We start from the raw sequence: 22291 nt of genomic DNA on the forward strand, positions 1-22291 counted from the left end.
GACCAACGCACCAGCGGTCTTCATGGATCTCATGAACCGCGTGTGCAAACCTTACCTTGATGACTTCGTTATCGTTTTCATTGACGACATATTGATCTACTCCAAGAGCAAGGAAGACCACGAGCGCCATCTTCGTCTTATTTTGGAGCTCCTGAGGAAGGAGCAATTGTACGCGAAATTTTCTAAGTGTGACTTCTGGATTCGGGAGGTACACTTTCTCGGGCACATCGTTAATGAAATGGGTATTCACGTGGATCCTGCCAAGATCGATGCTATTCGAAATTGGGCGGCACCAAAGAATCCTTTGGAGGTGCGTCAATTTCTTGGTCTTGCGGGATATTATCGTCGGTTTATTCGGGATTTCTCTAAAATCGCTCAACCCCTCACCTCCCTGACTCAAAAGAAAGTCGTTTATTCTTGGGGGTCGAAACAAGAAGAAGCATTCCAGCTCTTAAAGCAGAAGTTGTGCAGTGCGCCGATTTTATCACTACAAGAGGGTACTGAAGATTTCGTGGTCTATTGCGATGCGTCTATTCAGGGTCTCGGCTGTGTGTTGATGCAGCGGGACAAGGTGATAGCTTATGCTTCTCGACAGTTGAAGGTGCACGAGAAGAACTATACGACACACGACCTGGAGTTAGGAGCCGTAGTCTTTGCGTTGAAGATTTGGAGGCATTACCTGTACGGTACCAAGTGTACCATCTACACCGATCACAGGAGTCTTCAACATATCTTCGACCAGAAGGAGTTAAACATGCGGCAACGTCGTTGGGTCGAGCTTTTCAATGATTATGAGTGTGCTATCAAGTATCATCCGGGTAAAGCTAATGTTGTAGCCGATGCCCTTAGTCGCAAGGAACCGAAGCAGAAGCGTGTTCGTGCCCTACAGCTTACTATTCACTCTGATTTACCTGCTCGGATTCGTTCAGCTCAGATTGAAGCGTTAAAGGAAGAAAACATCGAAGCCGAAGGATTACGAGGGCTACACAAAAAGAAGTTCGAGCAACGGTCTGACAATATCTACTACTTCATGGAACGGATATGGGTCCCTTTATTTGGTGATCTTCGAGAACTTGTGATGGACGAAGCTCACAAGTCACGATACTCTATTCATCCAGGGTCTGATAAGATGTACCAGGACCTCAAGGTTTTGTATTGGTGGCCGAACATGAAAGCTCTTATTGCCACCTATGTGAGTAAGTGTTTGACCTGTGCTAGGGTCAAGGTAGAGTACCAGAAGCCGTCAGGACCACTTCAGCAACCGGAGATACCTATGTGGAAATGGGAACAGATCGCTATGGATTTTGTTACGGGGTTACCTAGGTCACAGGCTGGAAACGATACTATATGGGTGATTGTTGACCGTCTCACAAAGTCAGCACATTTCCTTGCAATCAAAGAGACAGATAAGTATTCGTTGCTCGCAGCAGTGTACCTTAAAGAGGTGGTTTCCAGGCACGGGGTGCCGACTTCTATTATTTCTGATCGAGATCCTCGTTTTACTTCCGAGTTATGGCAGGCTATTCATAAGTCGTTCGGCTCACGTCTTGATATGAGCACGGCTTATCATCCACAAACGGATGGTCAGAGTGAACGCACTATTCAGACACTGGAGGATATGCTGCGGGCGTGTGTTATTGATTTTGGGAAAGGTTGGGAGAAGCACCTGCCGTTGGTTGAGTTCTCCTACAATAACAGCTACCACACCAGCATCAAAGCGGCACCGTTTGAGGCACTGTACGGGAGGAAGTGTCGTTCACCCCTCTGCTGGGCTGAGGTGGGTGATAGTCAGATCACAGGGCCTGAGATGGTACTCGAAACTTCAAAGATGATCGTGAAAATCAGAGAACGTATGGCAGCTGCTCGTGATCGCCAGAAGGCCTATGCGGATAAGCGTGCCAAAGAGGTAGTGTTTGAAGTAAATGACCGCGTCATGCTGAAAGTCTCGCCGTGGAAAGGGGTTGTACGCTTTGGGAAGCGTGGCAAGCTGAACCCACGTTATGTTGGTCCGTTTAAAGTTCTCGAGCGTATCGGTAAGGTGGCGTACAGATTGGAGTTACCTACTGAGTTGGGTAATGTTCACGACGTATTCCATGTCTCGCAGTTAAAGAAGTGCTATGCTGATGACCCACTAGCGGTACCCCTTATAGAGTTAAAAGTCAACGACAAGTTACAGTTTGTTGAAGAACCCATCGAAATCATGGACCGTGAGGTCAAAGTGCGTAAGCACAGTCGTATTCCCATCGTTAGGGTTCGTTGGAACTCAAGACGTGGACCAGAGTTCACGTGGGAGCGCGAGGATCAGATGAAGCTCAAGTATCCTCACCTCTTTCCCAAAGACAAACCAGAGTCAAGCGAAACTGGTGAATCTCGGGGCGAGATTCCTCTTCAAGCTGGGGATGATGTCGCAACTGAGCAGAACCCGCAACAATCCTGATTTCTCAAATCGTTTCTCTCACACTTGACGCCTGCCAATTTCGGGACGAAATTTCCTTCAAGTTGGGGATGATGTGACAACCCGAACTTCTAAGGTTAGTCTCGCAAATTTTGATTCCTCGTTATTCCTCCTCTCACTTTCGCAACGACTAGTTCATGTCATGTTTACATTTATCATACACATATTACATTGGGCCTGTGTATATCTGTCATGCACATGCTACATTGGGCCGGCCATCACTATTATATGTCTAACTAGTCAAGCCCACAATCACTATTATATAGTTTATCGGCCCATCAGTTTATTAGCACAATTATATATAGCCAAGCCCACAAACATGATTATATGTTATCGGCCCACAATCACTACTAAATAGAGTGACCGGCCACCCTAGCCCATACGAATGCGGGCATAAACTTAGTTTGGCGGTCCACCCTTTGGGCTTAGGCCCAGAGGGGGTAAGACTTAACCACCGCCCTAAGAAACCTGATTGATGCGTATAAGGAAGGTAAACTAATTAAATACGGATCATAACAAACAAAACCCAACCCCCTTTGGAATTGCGGCAGACGAACCCCACTCCCCTCGAATTCGGTGTTCTTTGGTAGTATAATCAGGTTAGCATGTGCTTGGATTGTTCACGTGATATTTTTATTGTAAATATGTTTGTGGATTGATATGTGAATGATACTTTGATTGATGTGCATAATAATGTTGTATTAATGCTGACTTCGTGACATTATCCGATTATAATTAATCTATAATTTCATGGAAATTAAGTTGGATTGGATATGTATGGAAACAACACAGAACCTAGGATTGGTGTATATGGCCGGCTAATTGGAATATATGGGCGGCAGGTTTAGTAAATATATGATTGTTTAATAGGTGTCGGCCACCATAATACTAATGTTGATGACATGTATGATGGGTTAATAAAGGTTCAATCACATCAAAGGGGGGGTGTCGGCCATTAGTGGGTGGCGACCAAGTAAAAAGCAAATTAAGATTCGTTTGTTTTGTCAGTTTGTGATAAGTTAAGGGGTTATGGGTTATAAGGGGCGGCCCATGTGCATGATCAATCATAGGGATTACTTAGTTTAATAAGTTGCCGCCCACCACTGATATTTTATTATATGTTGTTTGTCGCCGCCCATGTTCAACCAATAGTAATTAGTTGTTTGATAGTGAGCCGCCAGGTAAGTATCTTGGTAGTTTTGATATATATAGGACCATGTGCAGATCAGATCATTATTAAAGTTCAGCGGCCCAATTAAAATTCACAATTCCAATCAAAAGAGAATCATATGTGAAGGAGTGTGTGGCTCAAATATAAAACAATATTTCACTCGGTTACTCGGGATAGGTGATCAAATTTGTTGATATTTGTAAGGTGGGCCGATAATCCATTAAATGGGCTTAGGTTATCGGGCTCAACCTCAACAGGGCCGCATAAGTTCCATAAGCTCCGTAGTGGGCTATCCAAATGATTGTAGTCTATTAAACATATGATTCGAATTGCATTATGACCCAAATGCTTGTTGTGTGTTATATGCACTTGTATGTATACTTGATTGTGTGTTGAACTGTTAATATGTGACAAATGGCATTGTGAATGTGTAATGTGGGTGTGCTTAGGATGCGAATGATAGCCGTAACATGAGTAATGATATGCGCCATAATTGCTTACTACTTGAGGAATGTGTACAAGAATATGTGGTTTTGAGTAAACGAAACTAATTGTTATTGGAACTACATTAGGTGTGAGTGTCCATCAATAAACAAGTAGATTAATCTTACCGAGCAAACCAAAGGTGAGTTCATTGCTATTTTCTCAAGCATGGATCCCAGGGAAGGGATAACGGGTAACGTTCCGATAAGGAATGCATGGGTAACGGGATGTTGGTTATTGTACTCAGTTTTCTATCATTGTAAGACCACTACATCTACCGGGTCGTTGCTTGTAGGGCAACGGGGGTTATTAGTTGATAGCGCTATTAGGTTTGGCACCCTCACGACGTTCAAGGGGAACGGGCGTGAACTAATTACCTTAAAACATGACCAATGCTTTGATAGAGGCATTGGGGTTGGCAATCACATATCATATGGCCATTCGGTAATCGAGTAATAACAACATCGAAACATCAAACATTTTAACAACAAACAGCATATCGTCTTGTAAACTGCTTTACTCACATGATTGGTAACACAACTTGGTAAACGAACACAAACCTTGAACTCAACAGCGTAGTCTGACACACTTGTTTACATGCTTGTAGGTAATTACTAAAGGAACTGGGGAGCTTGCTGTCTGATGCTGCTGGAGTGGTTATGGTCATGATAAACAATTGCGTTGTTTTGGTTTCAATACATTTATACATTTATACTTTTATGCTTCCGCTCAATACTTTGGTTTAGGATTTGGTTTAACTTTCAAACGATACTTTTCTTTCAATTGGGTATTTTATTACTTTACAACTTGTGTTTGATATGATTGGTGGCTCTTTGTTGAATCGTTACACCTCCAGTAGGGACACGCCCTAGGTGGTAATTTGGGGGTGTGACAAAATGCAAGTGGATATAATAAACATTGCGTTATATAGATGATCATAGTTTTTAAACAGACAAACATGATGTTTTCATAACACAAAATTAAAGAAAAATTACTAGCATTATCATCTTCATGGATCAAAGTTTGTTTCTTCATCGGATGAGAACCCTAAGCTTTCCATCAGGGATTTCCTCATCACTTTCAGATTCAACCCAAAGTTCAACCTGTGAGACTACTGCGTTTTGGAGCTTCTCTGCAAATTAACTACCAGAGTTGTTGATGATTGGTATTTAAGATAACTGCTTCAGAAACCTTAGATCCTCATTTGTAGATATGTCCTTTGGGTCATACATCTCCACTTCACCATCGTCCCAAGTCACTGAAACTTTGAAAGTTTCCTCACTGAACTCCCAAGATGTAACCTGGGCATCTTCAGTTGCAGTTTGATTCGGATCACCATATCTCTTGTGTAGAATTCTGAACAGTGCGGCTGATTGATTTGTGTAACAAGAAGGTGGTATACCTATTTCGTTCATTCTTTTCAAAACATCTTCATTGCAGTTATGAAGAACAGAAGCAACGGAATGGTATTTTATATTTTTTCCATCAAGGAATTGAAGAACGAAATTGCCTTTTTTAACCCACCAAACTGATAGTTGTGTATTAGCCATTTTAGGGTTTGTATGTGTTGGGTATTTTGGTGTATGATGAGAGCAATGTGAAAATAGTTTAGGGTTTCTTTTCTTATATATTGCTAGAGGAATTTGAATCAACTGTTTTTAATAATAAAAATGATTATTTTTTATTTTTTTCTTTGAATTGAATGTTCAATCATACACACTATTGGCTATCAGGAATCCAAAAGGCTTTTTAAGGCATTTTAAGGCTTTTGGTCTAATCAACTGTATAAATTTCTATCATACACAGTATTTTTAAGGCTTTTCTTTGAATATTATTTTATTTTTTTATAGCATTTTGTTTAAGAAGATTATAATATATTATTTTTATTATTGTCCTTATTGTAATTATGTTTTTTGTGTTATAAAAATTTAAAAAAAATGCATTGCGTTATAAATTATATTGCTTTATATGTTTGGAAATGAACAATTAGAAAAAACATTGCGTTTTATAATCAAAACATATTAAAATTAACATTGCGTTATATGTTGAGTTATAGCATACTTTTAAAATGTTGCGTTTTATAAATTGTATATATATGTTATAAATTTTTTTTAACCTTTTTTCAAAATAATGTTTAAATAATTTTTAAAGGATACATATTGCGTTATAAAATAAGTGCATTTTATATGAAAAAACATTGCGTTTTATAATAAGTAGCATTTCTAAATCAATGTAACTAGCAAGATCAAAATCAAAACATTGCGTTTTGAAATAAGTAGCATTTCAAAATCAAAGTAAACCAGCATTAGAAAGCATGTCTTTAATCCTATCTAAACTAGTGTCATAGGATTGTTTTTTAAGTTTCGCACTGAGGTCTCGAAACTTCTTTGAGTCCTCAATAACATAATCTCTTTGTTCGTTGATTTCATGCAATAATATCTTCGCAATGAACTTTCTTCTTAAATCTTCAAGTTGTGCGGTCTGCTTGTTGATTGGTTTTTTGTTTTTATCCCTTGCAGGTTGTTCATACTCCACGTTAAACCCACAATCCCATTTTTCGACCGGTTCTCCATGATAACATTCCATATGACGCATAGTGAATATACCACAGTCAATGCCATTATATTGTGTCCTCCATTTCATCTGCATTCTAACAGGGGTTATATTCTTTATATCATCTGCTTTTTCATGTCCAACAGATTTAAGGTAAGCTGCCAAAGCATTCCTCTACAGAAAAAAAACAAAAAGATTAGGTGGTTTATATACGTGTTTTAAAAGCATAAGTAAGAATACATACTGTATTTTCAGGCACATTCCCATATTTAGCTTCATTTGTTTCTTCTTTGGCACTGTTGTCAATGATGAATATTTGGTTCTCCTCAAGATTGAAGGAGATCACAAAGAAATGCTGTATATGGAGAATCGGGACAAGGATAATTTTAAAATCCTTTATGCTTTTTAGCTTTGCACCTTGAAGAATTTTTTCTATGTTCATTGTGAATGCTTCTATCATGTTATCTTTATTTGTTTCTTCTTTATCATTCAATGGAAAAGTCTGCGTAAAATTAAACAAATTAACATATTATTGCGTTTTATGAAGTTAATAAATATACAGCTGCGTTTTATGAAGGTAATAAAACATACAGTTGCGTTTTATAAAACTTCATTAAACAAAGTAAGCATTGCATTTTATTAAAGAAATAAATTATAAAACTTCATTCAATCAAACTTCAAAATACTTCATTATACGAAAACAGAAGAATTGAGTTTTATATATCATACCAGCATTCGAATAGTACAGAAAAATCTTGGAGTTTTGTTGTCTTTTGATCTTCTTTTTTCTTCTTCATTCAAAATATATGACCAACAATTGATTACTTCTCCGGTGATTTCCAATCCTGGCCTCATTGTTTCAACAGCATATCTATATAGAAATAAATGTTCTTTGATTTCAAAGAGAGTATCCCTGCAAAAAAAAATTAATAATTAAATTATAATTTTTTTTATTTTTGTTTTTTTGTTATAGTGTATATAAATGAATTTTTACATCATTTCTCCTTCTGCATGGAAAGCGTATCCCGATATGTTGTTTTCGTGTGCCGTTCTTGCTTCCTTCATTACTACTTGTCTTAGATAGTACGGTGAACAAAATACTTCTGGTATTTTTTTCTCTCGATCAGGTCGTACCATCTTTGTTATTATTTCTTCTGTTTTGCTTATATCTGTTGTTGGTTGTTCTTGATGAACTGATTTTGCAGGTGTTTTATACGGATCTTCTTGTGGGTTGAGGAATGATATGTTTTGAATTAGATCACTGATTTGCTTTTCAGTATTATCCTGTTCTTCAATTCTCTCAAACATTGTTTGTATTCCAGTAATTTGAACATCTTTTTCGATTGATCTATTTTCAGATTCCGCTTGAATTTCGGTTTGTGAAGCGTGAGGAGTAGCATTAACTTCAACTTTATTTTCATCAACATTTGAAGACAACTGAGAAATTTTCAAATCAAAGGATGGTACCTCATTATCCTGAATTTTCTTTGATTAGATTTTTTTTCTTCTTCATCTGTCCTTTTGATCATCTCCAACATAACTGATGGAGTTTCTTCGCTAAATGATGATTGTTCCAATGAAGGTTTTTCCATGTGTGTTTGCAGAATAGATGCAGGGTCATTGTTACTGTTTTTTTCTGGACTGGAGGACTGGACTACAACTATGTTATCCTCATTGCATTTTGCATCATCATCATCATTGCGTTTTATAACCAATGGAGTTGAAATGATTTGATTTTCAGTGTCTTCATTTTGGCTCAAATTTAGAAATCTTGATGGTGTTTCCATCATATTTGAATCAATATTAACTTTCTTGTGCTTTTTTGCTTGATGGTTTAATTTTTCCATCAATGACACCCATTCGTTTACTTTGTTATGAAGAGCTTCACTGTTTGGATATTCTTCGACAAGCTCATCTATGCGTGATTGGATGTTTTCGAAAATATCTTCGAATCCTTTTAAATGATCATCCAAAACAGACACAAGATATTCTTCATGTGATCTTTTATCTTCAATGTTCTTCATATTTTCATCGCCACTTTTTGTTGAATGAATGTCAGGAAGACCTTCACTTTGATTTTGTGATTGCATGAAATTACGCAGTCGGCTTTGACTGTCTACCCACATTTTATCTTTATTTCCTATTGATGGTTTAATGAAGAATTGCCCCCATGATCCTCCACTTTCAGTTTGTGTTTTCTCAGTTTCATTGGTTTTAATGGGGCTGTTTTGAACATTTTCTTGATTCTCTTTTTGATCAATCCAGTCTGTTGCAGCTTTAAGTAATGTGATTGGTTGTTCTTCAGCATCGTCTTCATCATTTTTTTCAGATTCATTTTCAAAAATTTCTTCGTTTTCATTCTCTGATTCAGTTGGATAAACATAAAATTCATCCTTTTCATCTTTCTTTTTTTTGCTTAGTCTTTTTGACTTTTTTCTTTTTTTCCATTACAAGACATCTCCCTTCATTTTGCGCAGCAATTTCCAATTCATCTTCAAATTCTTGTAATGTTGTAGAATCAATTTTATCAAGAGAGAACACTTCAGTGTTTTCAGCATCGTCAAATCCTTGTTTTTGGTAAGCAAATAGTATCTGTATGAATCATTGCGTTTTAGAAATATAATCAATTCAAATTTTGATGAGTTTTAAAATATAAATCATTGTAAAAAACTTTAAATATATTGCGTTTTACAAAAATATTGTGTTTTACACTAGAAAAGAAGTTTTAACAAATAAATAATATAAAGAAACAAAAATGAAAGATCATTGGGTTTTATAATATACATTGCGTTTTATAAAGTAAAGTTTTAAACAAACAAAGAATATAAACAAGCAGCCTAAACAAGCATTCAGAAAATATGCAGCAATAGTGAAAGATTAGATTTCATACCGCTAACAATGCAATAGGTCCATTGAAGAGCTTCTCATTTCCAGGCCATTGTATTCTTGTACGCCTTAAAATGGTCAGAATATATTCACACCAATTAATATCCTGGATTTTTTTGTCACTTTCCATTGATGGCAAGAATCTTTGATTAACGTTACTACTTTGCATCGCCTCCGCCATGATCGTAAAAAATATAACCAAGAAATTTAGTTTGAACATTCTTCCAAGCTCATTTCTTGATTTTAAATAACTAATCAAGTTGTGTGAATACATTCTCTTCAAAATATCTTTGCTGAATTGACTGCGCCAGAATTTAATAATAAGATCATTCTCTTTTGGTCTCAATTTTTCCTCAATCACTGTTTTTCCATTTGGTATTTGAAATACCTTTTGGATAAATTCAGCTGTGATCTTAATGGTTTCAACTCCAGTATTTATCTCATTATTATCAGCATCAAAGATTTTTACCAGCCAATATCCAAATTTGCGTGGAACTGAATGCAGATTGAATTTTAGTATGCTCTCAAACCCTATTTCTCTAACAGCATCCCTTTGCTCTTTTGACAAACTTTCAATATAATCTTTTAGATTATTTACTGCACATCTTATGTTGATTTTTTTTCCGTCGTAATCATAATATGGTTGTTGTTCTGGTTGTTCTTTTGTGTTATCTTTCCTCTGTGATCTCTTTGTTTTTTATTCAGCCTTTTCCTTCTTTTGATTTTTTGTCGGGTTAACTCTTGGTTGTGGATCAACAAAATCATCATCTGACACATTGAATTGTGTTAAAAACATATATTTTTTTCTTGAAATTTGTTAAATACGTTTTATGTTACCTGAATTTACTTCTTGTTTAGAATTATGCAGAACGATAGCACGTCTAGATTTTTTATCATTGGAATCAGAAACTGTCTCTTCTGATGATTCAATCACCACTTTCTTTCTTCTCCTTTTTTGTTTTTCCTCTTGTTTTTTAACTTCAAATAGAATAATGAAACAATGTCAATTAACAGATTTATGATAAAACGCATTAGCTAACACTATAAAGATAAAAAGCAGTGATTCCGATGTTTTAGATAAAACGCAATACTTTAAATCATATTATTTAACACATCAAATTAACATTACATAATCTCATTTTGTTTTTTATGATAAATTAATATAAAACGCATTAGTTAACAATGTCAATTAACAAATTTATGATAAAACGCATTAGCTAACACTATAAAGATAAAAAGCAGTGATTCCCATGTTTTAGATAAAACGCAATACTTTAAATCATATTATTTAACACAGCAAATTAACATTACATAATCTCATTTTGTTTTTTATGATAAATTAATATAAAACGCATTAGTTAACAATGTCAATTTACAAATTTATGATAAAACGCATTAGCTAACACTATAAAGATAAAAAGCAGTGATTCCCATGTTTTAGATAAAACGCAATACTTTAAATCATATTATTTAACAGGCAATAGGTAACAACACATGTATCTCAACAAATTCAAAGATAAAATGCAATGTTCTAAAATTCGATTACAATTCTCATAATAATAATCTCTTTTTTTCTGCAACTTTATTAAGGTAAAACGCATTAATTCACAATATATAAATCCCATAAGAAGCATTAGCATCTTAGATCATAGTTTTAACATAAAACGCAATGTAGTCTCTACTAACAAAAATGTTAAGATAGGGGAATATATAACTCATTAACTATTTTTCGGAACGGATATGATATATTAGGTCTACTGTACTTCATAAAACGTAACTTGAATTCAGTTAAAGAGCAAAAATAGATAAAATTTACCATTATCTGAAATATCTTTGCGTTTTCTAGTTCTTTGTTGTTTCATTGGTGATTTTCGGCTAATATTTTCTTGTTCATCTATGTTCTCTTCTGCTGATGATGTTAAATGCAATGTTCTAAAATTCGATTACAATTCTCATAATAATAATCTCTTTTTTTCTGCAACTTTATTAAGGTAAAACGCATTAATTCACAATATATAAATCCCATAAGAAGCATTAGCATCTTAGATCATAGTTTTAACATAAAACGCAATGTAGTCTCTACTAACAAAAATGTTAAGATAGGGGAATATATAACTCATTAACTATTTTTCGGAACGGATATGATATATTAGGTCTACTGTACTTCATAAAACGTAACTTGAATTCAGTTAAAGAGCAAAAATAGATAAAATTTACCATTATCTGAAATATCTTTGCGTTTTCTAGTTCTTTGTTGTTTCATTGGTGATTTTCGGCTAATATTTTCTTGTTCATCTATGTTCTCTTCTGCTGATGATGTTTTTTGCTTCTTTGATGATTTAGGGTTTTCAGCGACGGATTTCTTTTGAGTAACTCAGATGTAAACCTTCAAATTATCTCTCGACGACGACATGAAGTTCAATGGAGTATGATTTTCTCAAATTTCTGTGTGTGTTTGATCGTTTAATGGAAGTGTAAAACGTAATACACTTTTTTTCGAAGGATTTCTGTGTATATTCAACGGCGGTTATTTTGGATTTTGACGATAATACCCCTGAAACCCCGGAGAGCGTGTTTAAATGACAGTTTTTAATTTGATTTTGATTTAGACCGTAGATTGTGCAATTGGACGGTTATGATTGCTTCCTATCCTTCCTAGCGAAATAAACTTCCTATTTTATCTCCACCCTTATATATTATAGGGCTGGATCATTTACAAGATATAATAATATGGTTGTACAAAACATAGGGGATAACCTAAGCATAACATAGCATAACACGGGTACTTTTTAGTTTTTTTTTTTTTTTTTTTGTGGGGGGGGGGGGGAGAAGTATTGTAGTTTTTTTATTATGATTTTTAAACATATATAACTTTTTCATATGATAATATTATTTAGAAAAAATTACATTGTATTATATGGAGTATTTCTTTCTCTTCAATTTGAGTACGTTTTTCTTTGTTTTTAATAATTTATCTTTTTACAAGTTATAAAGTTACGTGAATATGTTCTAGTACGTAATTACGTACCATATGTGAAAGCACTAACAAATTCTCAATGTGACCCTAAATTTAGAATCACCCACCATGTGTAACAAGTGTAATGAATGTCACATGATTATGTATTAGTACGTAATTACGTTATTATAATTTTTTTATTGTATAATATTTTTTTACTAAAGCTATGCTTATTACATGATTATACATTCAATACAATCAGAACTTAATTGTTTTTATATATTACATGATTAAATTTGTAATATAAGTTGTTATGCGATTATAGATATAGTGTTTTAGTAAGCATTTGTTATCGCTTGCACACATGGTATGTAATTATTACATTAGCATCTGTTACTAATTTTGCACACATAATGTAAGTGTACCATATTTTGATAAATTATGGATACTGCTGAAGTTTCAACATTGAAGATGTTCGTCGTTTGAGAAGTTTTCTTCTTTTCCAAGATTGTTTTAGATTTGTGTTTTGATCCAAAAAGGTATTGTGCGTACTTAATTTCGTGTTACAAGTTTGGCTGTGCGTATTTGTTGTTCTAATGACTAGTGTGAAGTCACACTGATGAGAACTTGTGGTGAGAACCTGTGATTTTTTATTCATGCGAACTTATTCATAATACCTTGTTTTTATGAGACCTTGTTTTTATTCATGAGAACTTATTCATGAGACCTTGTCATGAGAACTTGTGCATTTATTTCTCTGTCAGACCTTGTTTTTTTTTTTTCACAGAACTTGTTTTTTTCATCAGACCTTATTATTATCATCAGAACTTGTCTTTTTTTTTTGTTCATCAGACCTTGTGGTTTCTAATAACATCGTGCGACCTTAATCAATTGATAACCCATCAGCACTTGTTAAAACTTAGGGTCTAAATTTGTTCATCAGACCTTGTGGTTTCTTATAACATCGTGTGCGACCTTAATCAATTGATAACCCATCAGCACTTGTTAAAAGTTAGGGTCCGAATTTGTTCATCAGACCTTGTGGTTTCGTGCATACTTGTTTATATATATAAACAAGCATCAGAGTTTGTTATTCTCAGCAATTTCAAAACCCACAGTTTCGACATCACCCCAACGACGACACACCCAACGGTCTCCCAATCCATCTAATTTTTGAATCTTTGTGATTGAAATTTCAGAGTATTTTCATCTTCAAGGGTTTGGGTGTTAGCAAAATTGGGGATTTTTGGTTGAACTTGATGAACTTAGTGTTTGGCGGTACTTATTCTCTCTTAGTGTGAGTTTAAGCGTTTGTCATGATTTCTTCATTCTCTTTCCATTGTCCAAATTTCTTCACTCCTTTGAAATCCGAATTTATGAGTTATATTCGTAATTTCCTTGCTTGTCCTAATTGTCTTTGTATTCTGAAGTACTGTTCGGTTTTGGTTTATCTGATCCGCGGTTTCAAAAGCTTTCGGGTTTTACAAGTTCCGAACTTTCTAGAATTCCAGGTTACTAGGGGTACCGGATTTTTAGTTAAGTTTCAAAGTTTGTGTAGTTCAGAGGTTTTGATTTGTGCATATTCCGAGTTTTTCTAGCTATGCTGGGTTACCGGGGGTACCGGATGATTAGCAAAAGTCAGAATGTTGTGGAATTTGGAAATTTAAAGTCAGATTTGGATTACTGGAAAGTTACAGTGTACTTATATTTTTCGGATCCAGTGAGAGGATGAGAAGTGGAAAGGATGGTCCACGGTGTTCTATTCAAGATTCTCGGAGTCTGAATTTGGTCCTTACTTGAGTTTTGGGACAATCTTAGACTATTATCGTGACTTGGTTGGACTTTGACAGCTTGTGCGTGAAAAGACTCATGTGTGATGGAGTTTTGTCAAGTATGTTCGTGTTTTCAATCATGTATGGACATGATGAAGTTGGATTCTCGGTTGACGACTAGTTAAAGATTCAAACTTATTAGTTGTTGTTTAGAGTAGAGATGATTGGTTTCTTGTTCTCTCTTCCAAGATGATTGCTAGTCAGTTCTCGAAATAATGTGGTTCTTCTTGATGAGGGAAAGATCGGAAGTGAAAGCCACTGGGGATTTCAGTGGATTCGTGAAAATAGGAGATTGATTCATGAAGATTCGTGACGAGATGAGATCATACATGAAGGGTTGCAGATTTAGATAAAGATGGTGGACGTACTTTTACAAAGTTCAGTTTGTTATTAACTTATCGAACTGAACTTCATGTCTTTGTAAAGTTTGAAGTGTTCAAGGTTGGGGATTGGAAATCCAATGTCTCTTTCTGCTGCCGATTAGGTTTGAAGATTATGGTTTCGAGCGATATTCTTACATTTGGTAGTAGGTTGTTTCGTGTTAACTTGATTCGGGAATAGTTTGGGGGGGGGGGGGCTACAGTGTTTGATGTTGGATGCTTCAGGTTTCACAAAGCGGCCATTTAAGTGGTCATCAACAAGTCTTTAATTAAAAGGGTTGAAGATCGTTGTGCTCTGCCGGAAAGATCAAGTTTCAGCCAAAATAGAAAGCAGGCATAATATCATCAGTCAAGGGGGAGTCTGTAAGCGCAGTATCCGGTGACTGAAGACTTTCGATGCCAACACAGAACTGATAGCAACAGTTAAGGGGGAGTCTGTAAGTGCAACTTTCGTCAGGTAACTGTGGTTTATCAGTTCTGGTCAAGTCCGAAGTCAAGATACAGTGTATTCGGACACATATGTTAAAAGCCTAAGATATTTGGACTAGATTATGTGTTATGTTGTCCGAATTTGTGGTCACGGATTGTCACGACTAAGGGTTTTGCCCTAGCCTATATATATGGGGTATAGGCTAGGATTGTGTACATCCATCACATTCATTCATCTCAGTGAGTATGGGTCGGGGTGATCAGCTTCGTGCAACCTCTCACAAACCCTACCATTTCCTCAACAGTGTGTGCACATTTCTAGAGAGAGAGTGACTATGTGTTAGTGAGAGAAAGCTCGGTTTAGATAGCTTGTAGATGATGTATACTCTTTTGGTTTGTAATCTGTGATGACTGATTCAATAATAAAGTGTTTCATCTTCTACATCTTTCTATCTTTCATGTTTATGATTGTTCTTCATGTCTTGTATCAAGTGCAATGTTTGATGTTCGTCATCGATCCGGTGCTTTAACAGTGGTATCAAAGATAACTTATAGCGCTATAAATATTATTAATAAAATTCCATTTAGTACATCAATATTAAAATTCCTATAAATTAAATTTCGGCAACGAAATTGTTAAGTATGGATTACGAGCAAATTCAAATTCAAATATAATATATATATATATATATATGTATATATACACACACGAAACAGACTCTGTAGATCAAATTTTTAAATACGAAACATACTTAATATGTCAAGATCAATAAAATTTTGAGGTTGAAACATACTCAATATGTCAAAATTTTAAAACAAAGTTCTGTTGCAAAAATTTGTTGGAACAGGAAGTTATATGGCTGAAGAGTGTTTGAAGTTGTACAAGGTTCAAAAATCAAAAGGGGCCCTTTATGGTCCGATCAGAATAGTCAAAGGGGTTTCTAGACCCCTTTGAGTTGGTCAAACATAGAAATTAGCACTTAAAGATGAGTATGAACTTGGATTTTATGTTTCGGATTCGTTAAACGCGCCTCGGTTCGGTAAACAGACGCGAAATAATGCGTTTTTTTTAAAAAAAAATGCGAACCAGTATTGAACGAAAAGCCGAATGCTTTCACGTATTTGCTTGAAGTACATTATATTAATGTTCTATATTTGTTTTTTAGGCTTGACGGATAAATACAATGCATGTTTGGTTATTATCGTTCGCGTTAAAATCAAAGGCGTTTGACTAACCGGACACTAACTTTGTTTAATGTGTTTTCTATGTGTTAAGCATCCATAACCCAATGTTATCATCTACGGATAATATTTAAGTAATTCCGTGCCTCCAGGTTCGCTTACGGCACGTACGGCTGCATTTAAACAGTTAATGCGTTGTTAACTGGAAATCCTTTCGTTTAACCTATTTTCTGTACACTGAGGCCCCAATATCACCATGTTAACTATTATCGTTCATATGTTAAACCATAGCGTGCCCTCGGATTCATCCGAGGCATGATTATTATTGTTTCATTAATCGTATAAGCAATACATGTCAGTTAGGGTTTACCTAGTTTTAGCACAAATGTCACACACCATCACACATTAACTAATTTATATTTTCACAAAAGCAAGTAAACAACATTTTACCCCATAAAAGTATAAAGTAGAACAGTAACCATCACGGCCAAATACTAGTTAAAGAATGAACATATATCGAATAGTTCATATAGAGAGATCTCAGTAATCTAAAAATTGATAAAAAATATCAAATATGGAGTAGAAATATATAGATTAATAATATTTTTGTCATAACTCCATATAAATTTACATTGGAAGAAAAGAAAAAACAAATTGGAGAAAACAATCCATGAATCCAACAAAAATTTGTAATCCCAATCAAGTAATCAAGTATCATCAGTACATCAGTAATCAAGAAAATAGCCCAAAATTTGAGAACCATCAATACTTGATAGTTGATACCACTGTTGCAATGTTGTTTGAGTCATGATCGAGTCTTCACAGTTGAGTTAAGAGGCCAGGGTCTTAAGCGTCAAGCAACGAGGTGTTTTAAGTAGCTTGTTTTTAGAAGACGAAAATAAGTCCAAAACCAATGATAAAATTTAAAAAATGTGTCCAAGTTAATGAAACATTTATATGGGGTGGGTTTGGTTACCATTGAAACAAAAACCAAAACAAACCAAATCAAACCCGACCAAACCAAACAATTTACTCTGGTTTAGGATATAAAGAAAGACGAACAGTGTTCGAAATGGTTCATATAATTTCTTGTTTTTCTACCACTAATTCCATGACAAAGTATTTTAAATAAAAGAAGTGAGAAACATTCAACGGTCAAATCAACTCAGTATTTAAATACAATTAAGATTTGAGATCTTGTTGCTTAATCGTGACATGTGCCTCTCAATCATAATGTTCGCCACTACTAAATATTCGCAATTACAAGATGGTTTGTGGGTCCAATTCTTTTTCTTTTCTATTCACTCCTAATATTACACCATGCGTAGTCGTTGGGTGAATAATGCGCCACCCTAAGACGTTTTGCGCCACGTGTAATTCTAGTCATCAAAGGGCGTAGTGGTGATAATGACCAATAATGCCCCATAATCATTACACAATCATTAATTTTTTTAATTAAAACTAATTAAATTTCATTAAAATCTCAAACAAATCAAAAAGCAAAGGGGCAAGAGTGTTGTTAAAAGAATGCCAAACTCAAAAAATTGAAAAAAAAACGCCCCGTGGGACGATTCCGGGCGTTGTTGGGCTTCAAAACGCCCCAAAAGCAACGAGTACACATGGTCTTATGGTGATACGAGACCAAGATCGTTTGTGGGTCTAATTCCTTTGCTTTTCTATTCACTCCTAATATTATGCTAATACGAGACCAAGATCGTTTGTGGGTTCAATTGCTCTGCTTTTCTGTTCACTCCTAATATTATGGTAAAACGAGACTTCTTAAATACTCTCATAGTCTTCATGTACCATCCTAATCATGCTACATTCACAAACGTGTCTCGCCAGCTACCATATCAGACATTTACCACTGCTAACGCAGCTAATATTTATCAACCCCAAGAGAGGCTATGTATGAATCATAAGGGAGTGTCTCTCCTATTCTGTACGCAGAGTCCTGTCAAAGCATGAAAACTGGGAATATCACTAATTTCAATATCGAAACCATAATTCATGGGTACTTAAACATCAACACTCCATTTTAGTAGCAATAGTACCAGGCCATTACTGAGAATAAGGAAGACCTCTAGCCCTGTGCGAGTAGAAAAACTGGCCAGTTCTAAACATATAACTAGTTTAATACCCGTCCGGTGGACGGGTTACGTTAATTGACTAAACGTATTATTATATTATTATGTGTCCTACAAAAGTTAAGTGACTATGAATCTAAATTAACCAAGATATTATTATTAATGACATAGTAATGGATGCAACAAAATCTTGAGAACTTGAAACAAATTGTTAATGGTATTGAATGACAAATCTATTTACCTATTCTGTATGACTGTCCAAATGCTTCTAATATTAGACATGAAACAACACAACTATAACAACAAATATACAAGAACGAAGTTTTATAAAAGTTTTTACATAATTCTAAAAGAATAATATGTTAAAGAGGATTTATAAAGCGAGGCACATACCATAATAATCTTATATATAATAACAGCAGGCCAAACACAAAGATAGTAAGTAATAAGGATCCCTCGTAATTTCATCTCAACATCTTACTACATTGTTGAGAGCACCAAAAACAAACAAAAGTTTCAACTGCTGAATAAAGTAAATAAGCATATTATTCGATATAAAATCAAAACACAACAATCTCAAAAATACCAAATAAGCCCGACCATAAAAGCCTGCTAACTTTAATACGGGAGTACTTGTCTATATCACCAACACCGGACCTCAATTTCTTGTAAGCCAAAATAACAGATGGAATAACTACTGCAAGTGCAAGTGAAAGACATTCCGAGCTGCTAGTTTTCCACTTGATTTGACCACTCATTTTATTGTTAATTCCGGCTCGAACCGCCACTTTTGAGTTTCGCCCAGCAGAGAACTGAGAACTGAGCCAAATTGTTAAATCCTAACGCCAAATCACCCCTCCATTTTATGATGGATAACCGGATTGTTGACTGAACTTGACTGATTGGGTAATCCAGCTCCCGCCGTTGGACCTCGATGTTGGCTCCAAAAGTTGTATCGGATTGGAACCGAACTGTACCTGCACTCCCGATGGTCGAGTATCGTCTCCCAAGTGCAATTTGATCTTCAAGTTTTAGCCCGGTTACAATGTTTTCTCCAAGGAATGTGACTGAAATCCCTGCAGCCCCTGCAGTGGTTTTGCTTTTTTTCAAATTCTTGAATTTAGTCTCACCTCAGACTATGCAAGCCATCTGTTTCCAGATTGGTTGAATGTCAAACCCGGCCATAGTAGAATTGTTGTCATTGCATCTTACTTGTCAATTTAGTGTAGTTTTTTTAAACATGGCAGCAGGTTCATATGCCTACATCACAGGCAATTTAAGCTCCATGATGTTAACTCTGGGATCTTCTATTTGTTCCCTAAACAAAGGCATCAATCAGATCCATTAGATTCCTAAACACAATGCATAATCTAAGACCTAACAGTGTGATATGTTGTAGCTGGTGCTGACATTTGTTGTGTTGGGTTTCAGTGGTGATCATGGCTCTAGATATCACAATCAAACTCTTTTTCTAAGGCCAAATAGAGAAAGAGGTTGCAAGAAAGATATGAAATAATTCCAGATTCACATACCTTGCTCTCCAAAAGCAGTGTGGAATCCACCTAAAGTCAAAATAAAAAATCTATACTAATCAGAAACTAAAAGCACAACCAAGGATTGTGTATGCTATCAATCAGTTAAAAATATCCGTACCTAAATAGACTTGTTTCCCACAATCCTTAAATCAAACACAAAAGTACAATAATATAAGAACAAAATGACCATCACCTTGAGAATGTTATGAATCCGCTCAAATCTCATCTTACCGACATTTTTAAGCATTCCAATGATGAATAACTGCACCAAAAATTAAAGTTCTAGTCATAACTTATAATATAACTGGAAAAATGTGACTATTAGTCAAATGTCTATAGTATCATCTAATAATCAATATCATTGAAATAAAGTTCAAACCCCAACGTTTTTTTTTTCTTAATCGATCTTCAACTGAAGCCACTGATGTCTCAGCATCATCATCTTCCCCCAACGCCTCATTATTGGTTACTGATTTGCCACCATCAGCCATGTCATTCTCTAGTGTACACAAGCGGTCATTTGAGACAGCACATGATGACTCAGCAATCGGCAATAATCCCCTTCACCACATAAAGGAGTTTATAGAATAGTTTAAGGCTTAATATTATAACAACAAAATGAGGACCAACCTTGTTTATCCAGAAGTTTAACCTCCTTAGAAGTGTGTCAAATCCTTAATAACATGCAACAAAAATATAATGAAAAGATCAGCGCAACCAAAAATTCAAAATCAGATCACTACATTATATTATAATATAGGTTCTAAGTATATGCGCAGCATAATCGAACGTGACTAGTCCTTGCTCAGCTTCATAAACACCTTTACCATGAGCCAAATCATCTTAGATTGTACCTTCATAACTTATTTTAAAATAACCCAAATAAACTTGATATTTAAGTGATAAATAATATAATGAAAATTATAATTAACAGTAAACTTGCCTAACATAAAATATTAATCATTTGAACTCTATTTTAAGTATTTGTAGACACCAGTAAGATAAGTGCAACCAACAACATTTAATATTAAAATAGATGCTTTATACAAAGATCAGAAAAAGATCATAGTGTCAAAAGATACTTACATGTAATTGAGTTAATGTGCAGGGTAGAGAGAAAAACTCCTTTAAACTTCAAGCACTTGGTTTGTCATCACTAACATTAATTACTTTGAAGGAAACGAAATAAGATAACAGAATCAAAATTTAAGAATAAAAATAAATAAATGGGATTTCAAGGATAAATAATAGAATGTTTTGAAATGGAATCGACAAACCTTTTTTATATCAGAAGTCCCACTTGATTACTCGATGACCTTTGCTAGAGGTGTGGATATAATGGGCCTAAAATTAGAAGATAACCACCTGAGGAGATCATGGGCAGAAAAAAAGTGGAGCAAACCACCTTATTATAATCTTTACGAATAAAAATCTACTGAAATCGGTGAAGATGATACCTAGCGACCATAGCCTTCATGATTACATTCGAGAACAATCCGTGATTAGAAGTTTCCGATTGAATATGATCGCAGAGAGAAGTGATGTGACAATCGAGTGCCGGAAGTTCGCCGCTAGTGCGGCCGTCGTCGGAGTGGTGGTGTGACGGTTGCCGGTCCATTCCCCTCGTTGCGGTGGTGGTTGTGCGATGATTGTCAATTGGTGATGGTTAGGGTTATGTATTATTAGAGTGAGAGGAGTTCCAATGGGGATTGAAGAGTGATATATAAAGGAGTGTAGAGGCAGAACGTGGGAGTGGGATTCGGAAGGGAGTGTGAAAACCGTCTTAATAAAAGGAGATAACCACCATAGACATGGAGATCATGTGCAGAAAAAGATGGAATAAATAAACCACCTTCTCAGAAAACCGTAAATAACCTTTCTGAACTGCCAATAACATCTCTGAACTGCCACAATGACGGTTTTTTTTGTGAGTTTACACGGCCCAGATTTAATCTCAGCATAATCGAACGGATGATATTGATTTCAAAGATAACTTCCACTTAATGGGTTCCATATATATATATAATTACTGTTAGTGACGGACTAGCGCTTTTTCTAACAAGGGGTCCAAAGAAAGTTGTTTTTACATTCCCACATATGTTGGTTATCTTTTTTAATAACCGATGTAATTATCTTTTTTAATAACCGACCACATATGTTGGTTATCTTTTTTAATAACCGATGTAATTATCTTTTTTTAATAACCGATGTAATATAAACACAAGAAGGGTTGTTCATTGTTGGCTTCTTTTGTTCTTACTTTTCTCTTTTTTAATAACTGATGTAATATAAACCCAAGAAAGGTTGTTGGCTTCTTTGAAGGTTACTTTAATTGCATCATA

At 35.3% G+C, this 22291-nt stretch overlaps 1 protein-coding gene and 1 long non-coding RNA gene across 2 annotated transcripts; both read right to left on the reverse strand.

Annotated features, from left to right (window-relative positions):
* Window positions 1-6398: 6398 nt before the first annotated feature.
* LOC118481691 lies at window positions 6399-11410 on the reverse strand. The gene is made up of 8 exons (XM_035976894.1): window positions 11365-11410; window positions 10386-10526; window positions 9937-10145; window positions 9114-9254; window positions 8130-9022; window positions 7488-7575; window positions 6907-7164; window positions 6399-6836 (listed from the first exon to the last, which is right to left on the reverse strand). The coding sequence occupies exons 1-8, from the start codon at window positions 11408-11410 to the stop codon at window positions 6399-6401; spliced, it is 2214 nt and encodes a 737-aa protein (XP_035832787.1).
* A 7384-nt stretch (window positions 11411-18794) lies between these two features.
* LOC110877450 lies at window positions 18795-21761 on the reverse strand. The gene is made up of 8 exons (XR_004866176.1): window positions 21407-21761; window positions 21227-21314; window positions 21036-21118; window positions 20580-20623; window positions 20335-20510; window positions 20143-20211; window positions 19947-19976; window positions 18795-19732 (listed from the first exon to the last, which is right to left on the reverse strand). It is a non-coding gene; the product is annotated as an uncharacterized LOC110877450 (long non-coding RNA).
* Between the last annotated feature and the right edge of the window lie 530 nt (window positions 21762-22291).

This window comes from Helianthus annuus, chromosome 9 (genome assembly GCF_002127325.2).
Source record: "Helianthus annuus cultivar XRQ/B chromosome 9, HanXRQr2.0-SUNRISE, whole genome shotgun sequence".
NCBI lineage: Eukaryota > Viridiplantae > Streptophyta > Magnoliopsida > Asterales > Asteraceae > Helianthus > Helianthus annuus.

Excerpts from the sequence above, each read along its gene's own strand:
- LOC118481691 (XM_035976894.1), bottom strand. The coding sequence starts at position 11,410 with ATGAAACAACAAAGAACTAGAAAACGCAAAGATATTTCAGATAATG. Across the intron at positions 7,576-8,129 it reads AGAAAATTCAGGATAATGAG|GGATACTCTCTTTGAAATCA; the intron begins GTACCATCCTTT and ends TTTTTTTTGCAG. Across the intron at positions 6,837-6,906 it reads GGAATGTGCCTGAAAATACA|AGGAATGCTTTGGCAGCTTA; the intron begins GTATGTATTCTT and ends TTTTTTCTGTAG.